General features: G+C 37.5%; 1 protein-coding gene across 2 annotated transcripts in view; it reads right to left on the bottom strand.

The window, feature by feature from the left end:
• Positions 1-12,539, bottom strand: part of LOC128860211 (uncharacterized) — a 63,264-nt gene that overhangs the window by 19,032 nt on the left and 31,693 nt on the right. Inside the window, exons 3-6 of one of the 2 annotated variants that reach the window (XM_054097537.1) lie at positions 7,916-8,065; positions 6,356-6,517; positions 958-1,134; positions 446-637 (exon numbers count right to left, since the gene is read on the bottom strand). In XM_054097537.1, the coding sequence (XP_053953512.1) occupies positions 446-637; positions 958-1,134; positions 6,356-6,517; positions 7,916-8,065 (681 nt within the window). Of the gene's footprint in view, positions 1-5; positions 638-957; positions 1,135-6,355; positions 6,518-7,915; positions 8,066-12,539 lie in introns of both variants that reach the window. The other variant, XM_054097536.1, reaches the window with a different exon arrangement.

The following is a 12,539-nucleotide window of genomic DNA, read 5'->3' as shown; positions in this document are numbered from 1 at the left end:
TTTACCGCAAATCTAGGCGTTTCACTGGCCGGTGTCGGCAATGCACCAATTTGCAGGTGATTATGATCTAAACTATTTAACTCATCATCGTCATCGGTTCTATAATTATCAATTCCATTAATGCCCAACAATGTTCTAATTCTATCGTTATTTTTCGATTTTGCCGGCGACAGCTCGAGACTTAACAAATGACGCTGATGATTCAACTGCTTCTGCAGGTGACGCGTCATTGACAATGTACTATCGCAACTACGAGTGCCGCTGCCGCCGGTTGTGCCGGCTGTTGTGGCACCACCCGAGCCATTATCATCCAGATTGTCGCGCGAATTCGCACTGCAGCCAGCCCCCGAGGCTTGTCGCGACGTTGTGGTGCGTATAGCCGCCTCTTTGGCGATCTCCGTCAAATGACACGATATAAGCAATATGGCGGCCGATCTAGCCGCACCTGTACGTGATGTAGAGACGAGTATGCCTTTCGTACCGCTACTGCCGCCACCACTTATGCCCACACCATGCCCGCCGCCAGTTGTTGCGCCACCGGAAGAAGCACGTCGATTGCCATAGGAACCGATTGAGCCGCTCGAACGGAGACTGGAACGTGATGATGGACGTCCCGATTGTACTGTCAATGGTATACCTGGAATCGGTGAAGGCATATCAGATTCAAAGGTGGACATAAGTGAGGTGTTAAATGGTAAATCGATGCAATATGCAATAGGAGATATTTGAGCATAAGACGGACAATGTGGAGGAAGCTTTTTAGTGGAAAGGAAGTATTTTCTAATATTATTTAAAATGTGCTACCTACATACAAACATATACGAGTATATAATAATGGAGGATGTTTTATAGCGAAAAGAAAATTTTCTAACTATATATATAAGTAATAATAAATAAAGCATTCAATTGGTCACTATTTGCTAGGCTTAATGAAATCGACCTATTTTTTGGACATACCTGTATCACTGGAGTACATAATGGGTGGCGGGAGATTCGCATCGCCGAAGTTTCGTGGACGTGGGTATTTCGTCTTACTGAAAAGGTGTAATACCATACAGATCAGCCCGGCTAGCACTGCGATCCCCGTTGTAACACCCAGTAAAGTAGGTAAATCAGAATTCAGCTCCTTTAAGTCTGTAAATAAAGTGAGAAAGATACAATCTTGATGAATTTTGTTTCTGTTTTTGTTTTTCTCTTAAATATCTGAAGATCGGGTTTTTTAGGAGAAAAAATAATTAAAGATATATTAAATCCCATAAATTATATAATAAAATTTTCACAACATTAAATACGCTCACAGCCGGCTTAGCATGTATAGAGTTATCGAATTTCGCTTCGAGAAAAGTTTGGGGATGGCATGCACGATTCATACTGTTCGCTAAAGATACATCTCATTCGGAACCACGCACAGTTGGTATTATCTTACTAACTGGACTTGCGAAACAGTACACCTACGTACTAGGCCCTAACTCCGACCTCTGTAGCTTTAGTTTGCCCTGCGGTACCGCCGTTTAAGCATTGCATCGCAGTGCCAAGCTGGCCAGTATGGCTCTTCATATATATATATGTTTATGTCTCTGTCTACTATTCGTTACTTATTTGTCTGTTTTCTTTATTGCGTTGCTATTCTTTTTTCCGCAGTTCCTGTAACGCATTCGTGGACCATTCTCTCATCTTGACCCAAACAAACTTCGATTGCAGCATGTGATTTACAATGTTGCCTGGGACTACACTCTCTAATATTATCTCTTAAATTGACGTTCTTTCAGATACGTACTCGGGCAGTAGAAGAAAATATGTTCCTCGTTCTCACTGTACTTCCCACCTCCCTTTTGTCGCTAGGTTGCAGCGCAAGAATGATAGAAACAAGATTGCGCCCATCAGAGCGTACGTGACGTCACGTTTGCTGAGTTGTGCAGTATTGCCAACCATTTGCTCTTCGCAATAAATTTAGTGCTATTTTATACCGAAAATGCGAAAATTTTGAAGTTTCGTGTTTGTTTCTTTTTGCGTTTAATTTAAAGCTACCGAAACTGTAAGTTAAAAAAAACTGTATTATTAAAGAAAGAATGTTATAAAAGGTCACTCTGAGAAGGTTTTAGTGCTAATGAAAATTAGTTGACTCTTATAAAATTTAGTATTTTGAAAAAATGGTGGGGAAAATCTTAAATATTTTGCAAATCATATTAAATTGTTCAACCAAGTCGTGGATCTGCACATTTTATAGTGTCTAATATTGTTGCACAGCCGCTGATAAGATTGAACAATGTGTGAATGTGGATTTTAATAGTGCTGATGGAGTTGCGCCAGGAGAAGTGCCTTGAACGGATGGTGCCACTGGATGGATGGCGGAGGCAGTGTACTCAGTCCGTGGATCGGTGCTCAGTTACTATTCCTATAGATATTTTAAAACATTTAACTTTAATTTAATGAAATATTATAAACATATGTATGTATGCTTTATTGAGGTTCTTACTAGCACAATTTTTCACTGCACATTTCATGTTTTCTTATTTTTCACTTATACGAGTACACTTTCACGAATTATCTTATTTTTGCGTAAATATTCACTAAAACGTTTTTTACCGTTTCTTCTTATTAACGCACATTTCAAAGAAGAAATGAATATTCATAAACATCAACAATAACCGCAATCATGGGCAATGTGACCAGATCTCTGAGAAGACTTTAGTGCTAATGAAATTTTTTTTACTCTTATAAAATTTGATAATTTGAAAGTGCAAATTTAATTTTTGGCTCCATTTAAGGTTATGCAAAAATATTAAATGCCCCTCTCTCAACTCTTCTTAAGATTGAAAGCCTTTTTACACATTTTAAAAAGCCTTTGAATATTTATTGAATGCGAATTAAAACCATAGAGGTGTAATCGTTTCTTCCGGTCATCAATCCTTAGTGAGACATAGGGCATTAAGAGTTATATTCATTGTAAAAATAAACAACAAAATACCAGAAAATACTAAAGAAACCATACTGACATTTTTACAAAGAGAGTACCTTATCTAGTTACATAACTTCAAATATAGCAAAAAAGTCGTTCCCTTAACAAAAGAGTCTCGCTTAAAAAAAACCTCATACATTAAATTGTACATAAGCTTGACACATTTATTTAAAAAAACGCACATTTTAAAGACAATTTGTCTCGCATACAAAGTTCTTTAAGTGATTCAATAAAAATTTGTTGGTTTATTTTCTTTGAATAGGCATTTTAATGCGTTTTTATATCCAAAGCTAGGCAACACTGCAGTAGCGAGAGAGAGATTTGACTGCCGAAAGCAGAAGAACACCAACAACACCTGCACTCGCGGGCAATGCCACCAGATGTTAAAAAAAAGTAAAGCTAAATAAAACTGTGTGAATTGTTTAAATAATTATTAAAAAATGTATATTTTACAAAATTATAAACATGACATTTTAATTAGAACAACTAGAAAAATGTCATGAAGAAAGAACTAAAACTCCGAGACAAAAAATAATAAAAATAACAAAAAAAAAATGATAAATCAAGTTACGAAAATGGTAATCTGGCCATACTGGAGCTAAAATCACGTAACTAGTTGTCAAATTCGCTGAGCGCAAAGTAACGGGACCACGATGGGCGCCATCTCATTATTCTTTGCATCATGGTTGCAGCGCTTTTGACACTCATTTATTGTTCCCTGTCTTTCCACCTTGCGCTCTTCAGCCACTATTCGCCTGTTTAGGCTTTGTCGTATACTCTACCCACTTCGGAAGCCATTATAACTGGTGGAATGATACCCGATATGAAAGCACAGGCAACTCTAAAGGCACTTAGTCTAAAAACTATTTCCGCCTTCTTCGCGTATGTATGTTTTTGCATCATGGCTTTCCCCCATATAGGCGCTGCATACATGAGTGTAGACTGGGTAAATTTAGCCAGGATCGCTCTTCTGCTCTGAGTGGGACCATCAGTGTTGGCCATAATCCTTGACAGTGCCGCCGTCATCATAGCTAGTGCCGATGCTGTAACTGGTAATTACTGGCATTTTGGTTTCGTCGATTCCGTTCAATCATTTTTCATATTAAAGAAGCACCTCGCACAGGCAGGCCTGTCGTCGAAAATGTCAATTAAATTGCAGAAATAAACGAAGTTGACTGGCATTTTATTGGTTGTCAACTAAGTGATTGCGGATTTTTTTAGAAAATCAAAGGCAATTGTTCCATGGAACTAAATAACTTTATTTTGTAATGGATTGTCCATTTCGATCAATGACCTTTTGCCATCTTTCAGGCAGCATCATATTCCCACGTGCATAAAACTTCTGGTTTTTATTAGCAAAAAACTGAACGATTTGACATCATCATTATTATTTAAATTGTTTACCATTCAAGGAGTTTTGTAAAGATCGAAACAAAAGTAATCTGATGGTGTAAGGTTAGGACATCCACCATATGTGGCAATACATCCCAACCAAGCTCCAATAATTTTTGCCGAGTGGCCAAAGATGTGTGTGGCCTTGCATTGTCATGATGGAATACAATACTTTTTCGATTTGTCAATTGGGGCTGCTTTTCTTCAACTGCATTGTTTAATTTCATTAGGTGTTTAATGTATGTAGACATCAGAATTGATCGTTCGGTTGGGTGGTAAGAGTTTAACGTAGACAATTCCTTTGTAATCCCACCAAACTGATAACAAAACCTTCTTCTGATGAATATCAGCTTTTCATGATGTTTGAGTTGGTTCACCTGGCCTGCTCCACATACTGAAAAGTGATCTCAAGGTCAAGCCTTACAAAATCCAAAAGGCACATGATCTCATACAAAAGCAGCCACAAATCAGACTTGAGAGAGCAAAGGAGCTGCTTCGCTTGGCCGGAAGCGGTCAATTTCCGAACATTGTTTGTTCTGACGAAAAAATGTTTCAAATTGAGCAATTCGTGAACTCCCAAAACGATAGGGTTTATTTGACCGACCGTTCATAGAATTTGAGTCATCGATTGCCCACCAAAAGGCAGCACCCCCCACAAGTATTGGTTTGGGCCGCTGTAATCGCAGATTGGTGCTTTCCAATCATTTTCATCGAACCTGGCGTGATGGCAAATGCGAAATATTATCCTGAAAGTATTCTGGAGGGTTCTTCGAAGGCGTGGGCAGACAAACATTTCGGTAGCAGACCATTGACGTTTTAACAGGACTCGGCACCATCTCACAAAGCTCGAGTGAACCAAAAATGGCTAAAAAACAACAAAGTTCCGAACTTCATAACGTCCACACAATGACTCTCAAATTCACCAGATGCGAATCTGATGGACTAAGCTCTTTGGGCCATTATGGAGAGGAAGGTCCGAACTAAAAGACTCACTAGGCTCGAGGCGTTGAAATAAGCCATTGTCCACGAGTGGGCCAAAATACCTGCAAGTCACATTCCGGCAGCTTGCGATTCGTTTCTGAACCATCTCAAGGTTTTGTCAAGGCAAAAGGTGGTCATATCGAGCAAAAGTAAATTGATTCTTAATTTTGTATTGTTTTCACACATTTTTTACTTTGAATTTGAAAATAAACTATTTTTCTTTAACTGCATAACGAGTCCTCAAAATGCGCTACACCGTCTACAAAAACAAATTGTCAAAAATCAGTCAATCCACTTCAAACATGCACGATATTATACCAGAATTGCATGGGCTACAAAACGGCATACCCAGAATATTTTTAGTTAAACAAATTTTTTAGACTTATTTAAAATTTGTTGAATTTTTTTAAATTTTGTGCAAAAAAATTTTAAATTTTCAGCTATAAAAATTCAGTTAAAAAATCGAAATACTCCAAAACTTGGCAATATGTCGCGCTGCTATTATTTTGAGGGACACTGTATTTTTTGCCAGATATTATATATCTTAAGCCTAGAGCTGGTCTGACAATCCGCCAGATAACGAAATAGATCGAAATAAGAACATAGCAGGTGGGGCTATTAAATAATAAAATTTAAAATAAGCCCGCATGCGGACTAATAAGCTGAACGAGCTTTACGATGAAATCGATTTAGTTCACTGATTTAAAATTCAGCAGCTCCGTTGAATACCACGCGAAAGAACCTAGGTCCTGATGTGCCCAGTTGAGGTCAATTACAATACACAGCATATGCGGCTGACGTCAATGTAGCAGTTAAAGAACGTCACAAAATTAAAAATCTGATCTACAACAGTCAAGTAGGTGCTGGCATTGCCACCATTAGTCAATTTTTTCTAGTCATAAATTTAGTGATTGCTCCGCCATTTCATCTGCAAAAACTCACTGTGAGTAATTGCCGCTACGTAGGTATACACACATACATACTTATACATATTAATATCTTATATTGAACTTTCAAACTCACCTTTCGTACAAAAAATGCGTCGCGTTGGCTTCGTGTGACTTACGGAATGAAAACCATGTGCACATTGGCAGATGGCATTGTGTCGCACCTGAACACAAAGGGAATTTTCGTCGTTATACATACAAGTTTCATCGTAGAAACACTGTTCGCCCAGTTTTTTAGCTGTAATAGAAATTATTCAAAAATTAATGAATTTTAGTATTAGAAGAAACCCAATTTCTATGTATGTGCACCCTTACACTAACTACATACAAGTACACTAACTAACATACTAGTACAAGTACACTAACGGTCAATAAAAAAAACACTCGTATTGAAAACTACATTATTTTTCCTGCAATTTATGTGTGCTTTGTTCACTTTCAGTGGCGTCTTGCTCGTTATAACATAAAAACCAATGAAAAAGTTATCACGGCAATAAACCTAAAAATTAGATAGAGTAATGTTTCAAATGTGCAACTGTTACAACAAAAAAGACGAATGCTGATCCATTGGAATCGAAGATAGGATGGCATAGCCCTCGAAAGACCACCGAGGAAACGAAAAGCTTGCTGAACCGAATACTTCAAAAACATATTGTACTTTCCTTAAAATCAAAGCACTGCAAATATTTCACCATGTGGACATAGGATAATATAGGGTAAATGGCTGTCCTACTTGGACAAATAATCGCAATCCATCCATTGCGATGATATAAAGAAGAAAAAGCATAGGGAAAGTAACCAAGCAGAGAGAAAAAAGGAAAAAAAGGCTTTGGATTGGAGGACGACGATCAACGGTGGCCTTTTTTGGGTGTAAGGCCGAGCTCCGCCTCCTATTTATGGCGTGCGTCTTGATGTTGCTCCACAAATGGAGGGATCTACAGTTTCGAGCTGACTCCAAACGGCAAATATTTTTTATGAGGAGCTTTTTCATGACAGAAATACACTCGGAGGTTTGCCATTGCCTGCGGAGGAGCGACCGCTATTAGAAAAAACCATTTCTTCACTTGGTGTTTCACGGAGTTTCGAACCTACATAAGTCTTCCGAATGTTAGTCACACACCAACCCATTCAGCTACAGCGGCCGCCGGTGGCTAATTACATTTGTATTAACCGCTTCATGCTCGTAATAAAATCACTATAGCTCACCTGCTATATCCGCAGGTGTTCTAAAAAATTGAGATCTCAGATGTCTGAATCTTATCGCAACGAGAACAGGGCAACTAAGAAGAAGGTACCACCTCATACCCCAGACAGCTTATGTAGAAAGGACTTGAAGCAATGCCAGGTCTCACTGCATGGATATCTAATGGGCAATGCCCGGTAGAGATACCCACCAAATTTTTATTAGGCTTAGAAATTCTCTCGAGCGCTACTGATTTTTCACTCAACCGGAATGCACTGAAATATTAAAAAAAAATTCTTGTCCTTTTACTGGCAGTTAACACAAAAATAATGCAGTAATGTGACCCTCTTCCGGATACTATCTTTAGTGTAGTGCGATTTTATGAACCGCTAGTGTACATATGTACATACAAATCCATATATACAATTTCATTTGCCAGCCCCGCCTACTTACGCTTGTCGCAACCTTTGGTTAGTCCAAGCTGTACTGGATAGTTTTTTTCACAGCCGCAGGTTTTTGTCTCCTTTTCGCACGTGACATGCAATAGTGAAGTTTCGCACGTCATGTTGCTGAAGCAGGGAGCACCGATGTATTTACCTTTTGCTGAAATGAAATGTAAGAAAATCAGAAATACATATGTGTGTGTGCATATTGGAGAATAAATTAATCACATTTAAAAAAAAAAATAGAATGGAAACTTAACCGTAGCCCACAAAAGTCTGATATTTCGAAAGCAAGGCATTGAAAATTAAGCCACAGGGGAGCGATTTCATGTCAAGCGTCAAGTGATCCAAGCATTTTGGACAAGGTCTTAAATTTTTCTGAAAATTGGTTTATATGCAACTGGATACGAGTACTTTATAATATGAAGTGAACTAGAAGAAATTGGAAAAAATATGAGATTTATTCAATAAAAAAATTGTGGTATGCAGTTTTTTAAAGTCAAATATCTTCGGTACTTTTCACATTTTTATAATTTTTTTTAGTATTCGTATTAAGTATTAGTATATTTTTATATTTTTAATATTAAACATCGTGATCTTCTTTGCCGTCTTGACTCTCGGCTTTGGCGTATCTCTTGGAGCCACTCACTCCTTTCTTTGCTTCATATTCATGTAAAGGCACCATTTCTCATCTGTCGTGACGATTCCGTACAAAAAGCGCTGTTGATGACCGCCTGTTGCTCGATGGCGGGAGAGATGCTTAGAAGTAAGCTGAAGGCGACTTTCTGTGTTTTTTCGTTGAGCTCGTGAGGTCCCAATTTTTCGATAAAATCCAATGAATGAAGGTGATTCAGAATCCTTTTATGAGCACAATTAATTTTTTCCGCCAATTCACGACTGGTTTGGCGACCTTTTTCCTTCAAAATTGATTTGAGACGTTCTTCATGGAATTCAGAAGGCCTTCCGCGACGTTAAAGTCACAATTTTTGAACTTTGCAAACCATTTCTGTGCTGTAGACTTGCCTATGACACCTTCTCCATACACGTTGCAAATGTTGGGGGCTGCTTCGGCAGCTTTTTAACCTCTATCAAAAGCAAAGAAGAGCAGGTGTCGAAAATGTTCCTTTTTGCCTCCTGGGTATTCCATTTCTAAGCCTCAAAACTTATAAAAAATTAAAAAACTAAAGAATACAATTAACATAATTTTGTAGAGCAGAAAAAGTTCTATCGAATGAATACTTATCCTTTGCCAAACAGCAAACAAATCGTTGTAAAATAAAAGAAAAAATAAAAACACTATGAACTTATACCCCAAGCCAATACGAGCAGTATTTTGCACTGATTTTCCACAGATTTTTTTAGGTATATTTTATTCTAAAAATTAATCGTTAAAAGAAAAATAATCTCAAAGTTTTATATTTTGGTATTTTTTTACGGAACCTTATATAAAAACTAGTTGTAAAGTGTAGAAAACAGTTGGCAAGCGGAAAAATTATTAGCAACAACAAAGTTATCGAATAAGTTTCGCCGCAAGCGCTTTACCAGCACATGTAATTTGAGGCAGCTCTATCCTCGCGTTGCCGACTACAATCTGTGTCAGAAAAAAGGAACCGCGATTATTCATGAAGTATAAAAGATGTATATTTAAAATTTTTTTTACAGGAAATTATTTACAAAACTACGAGTCGCAATTACTCAATAAGCCGTGTAGTCTTCATCGTTGTCGAGTATAGCCTGGCATCTTCTTCATGCTTTGAACCAGCTTTTCTGCGTAGCTCGTCAACAAAGAGGACCAGATTTTGCGAACTTGACACACGAATTGCTTTAATCATGGACTGGCCTTCCGGCAAGATGCGTTTTCATAACTCCCCGCACATTTTCAATGGGGTTGACGTCTGACGACTGAGAAGGCCAGTACATTACTGCGACGCCATTTTCTTGTTTTATTGTTTCTCAATTTATTTTCCTAAGAGCAGTGGTTTTGATGATGTGGAACGGTAGGATATGTTCGCCTCCTTCAGTCGACGTTGGATGGTGTTGATACTCACATCTATTCCCTTTTTAGCAAGAACTGATCGTGCTTGGCGTAGTCACAAAGAAGGGTCCCGCTTAAAAAGTTGGACGATCACTTTTCCTGCTTTTTTGCCATCACTCGTTTCAAACCGCATTCGGAAAAGTCATCAACTTTTGTTTACACCTTATACCGCTAATTCCACATCATAACAAACTTTTTTGATTTTTTTTATCACTTTTTCAGCCGTGGCGTAAGATAATTTCGGCCTTTTCGAATGCGTGCAAAAAAAACCGCCTCGAAATGCTTCGCGTACCTACTTCTCACTCGTTTTTGTTTGGTTGCGTTTACGGGAAAGTTTCGACCGACACTAACCTGAGTTAGCACTGGCATCGTAGACCTTGAGTGGGACTATTATGCAGCAAAAAGCAGAACGAAATGTATCTTGAAGTTACAAGAAAAAAAACGGTTATTTTCTTCTGACACAGACTGTATGTTAATTGATTCATCTATTCGCCACTTGCTAAGTCTTGGCGAAAAAAGACGCCTATTATAGTTTGAATTATTTTATTATACTTAATTTGGAAATAAAATTGAATCAGAACTGCAATACCATATATGGGCTGATATCAGTGATGGTAAATGTAGGGAAAATTCCCTACATGAAGGCATTTTTGTCGAAACATGAGGGTGTAGGGAAAAGAAAGAGAGATTTTTTTAAATTCTGTAAATGTAGGGAATTTTCAAGAAGGACAGAAACAATTTTTAAATAGCGGGGTAAAATTAAAAAAGTACATTTAAAATAAAAATCCGCAGTAAGATTGCATGCCAGACTTCTTTTCCTTATGGCAGCATACTTTAAAAAGCGTTAATATGGCAACATTGCCGTTTTTTCTTCGTTAACGCTAGCACGATTTTTTCTTTGCGCGGAAATTGTTAGTTGTCCCACATTTTCTGGTGCTTTTCACTTTTGAAGTAAGTTTACAATTATTTTAGTTTTGGTTTTTTTTTATATTTAAAATGCATATATTTTACAGAAATGAGCTCCTCCTCTTCGACTGACTCTCCGGAGGAACACCAGGAAAAACAATGCAAGTATCGGAAACAAAAGTTCAATAACAAGTGGCTTGGCAACGAAATTTTAGTGGCTAGTTTGAAGCTGTGGCTAACGAGCAAGTCTGATTAACAGAAGCTCGCCGAAACAAAAATGCACCAAAAAATATGAAGGCAATTAAAAAGACATGTAAAATGAACAGCTTTTTTTAGAAAAGGCGAGTAAACCAAATGGTTCCAGAAATTTCGAAATAAGACTTAGCATGTTCTTCGCTGAGCATAATGTTGCGCTGCAAGGGGTGGACCATTTAATCCCACTCTTAAAAGAAATCGTGCCTGATTCTGAAATAATAAAAAACTCTGAGCTCGCAAGAAAGAAGTGCACCAACATAATAAAAAATGAATTGGCAAAAGAAGAAAAAGACAATTTAGTTAAAAAATTAAGAGTAAACAAATTTTCCATAATGATCGATGAGAGCACAGACATCGGACTCAATAAGCTTATGTGTCTCATGGTGAGATTTTTCGGCGAGGAAAGCGAGCGGCTTGTGGTTAAGCTGCTGGATCTAATTTCAATAAGAACTGAATGCACTGCAGAAGCTCTGTACGGAATTTTTAAAAAATCTTAAGCAAAGAATTCAATTTGGGTTTTGCAATTGCCTCATTATAGTGTAAACACAGGAGAAAAAAATTTAGGGAATTTCGTAGGGAAAATTTGTTGTAAGCGTAGGGAAAAGTAGGGAATTTTTTTGGGTTGTGTAGGGATTTTTCAAAAAACCATTTACCATCACTGGCTGATATGCGGTGAAGGGTAAAAAAAATGTTTAAATGTTAAAAAGAACCGAAAATATTTGACTTTAAAGAACTCAATACCAAAATGTTCAATATTGAATAAATCGCAAATTATAAAATATTTTTCAAAATTACTCCTTTTTCAATTACATAACTCCTTTACAAATAAACAAATTTTCAGCAAAATTTAGAACCATATCGAAAATACTTGAATCGCTTGGCATGGAATCGCTCAGAGTTATCACAATTGATAGCAGCGAATCTCTGTGCGAATATCCCGTATTTCGAAGAAATCGCTTTAGGTTTCTGCAAGCTCACTTCTTCGAAGGTCTAGACAGTTCAGCCTAGTATCGCTGCAGCGCTGATTGAATTTGCTAAAATATTAATGATTAAGAATATGTGGGAATGGTAGGTAGATGGAAGTATCAGTCGGTCTTTAAACCAACTCATTTGGACTGTTACTGATCAATTGTGATACCACAATAGCAGTTTATTGCTACTACTCGTTTGTTTTAAGCGCAAAGCTGTTGATCTGGCTCACACTTATGTACATCCCTAAGTTCATCGGTATATGTGGGGAAAATGCTGGGGAATTATTGACTCTCTGTGCTCATCGATTTAATTCTTTCTTAAGGGGTTATATGCAGTTAGAATTTTCTTCTTTTTTTTCTTAATGTACATATATTTAAGAATACACACAGAAAATTTAATATCGATCCGGTGAATATTTGCGAAATTACACGGAAATTTGAAAAGGCGTTTCAGAGTAAAGTAAAGT

The sequence above is a fragment of the Anastrepha ludens genome, chromosome 4 (assembly GCF_028408465.1).
Source record: "Anastrepha ludens isolate Willacy chromosome 4, idAnaLude1.1, whole genome shotgun sequence".
Taxonomy (NCBI): domain Eukaryota; kingdom Metazoa; phylum Arthropoda; class Insecta; order Diptera; family Tephritidae; genus Anastrepha; species Anastrepha ludens.
Note: the sequence above shows the minus strand (reverse complement) of the source record. Positions and strands in the feature narration are given on the sequence as shown.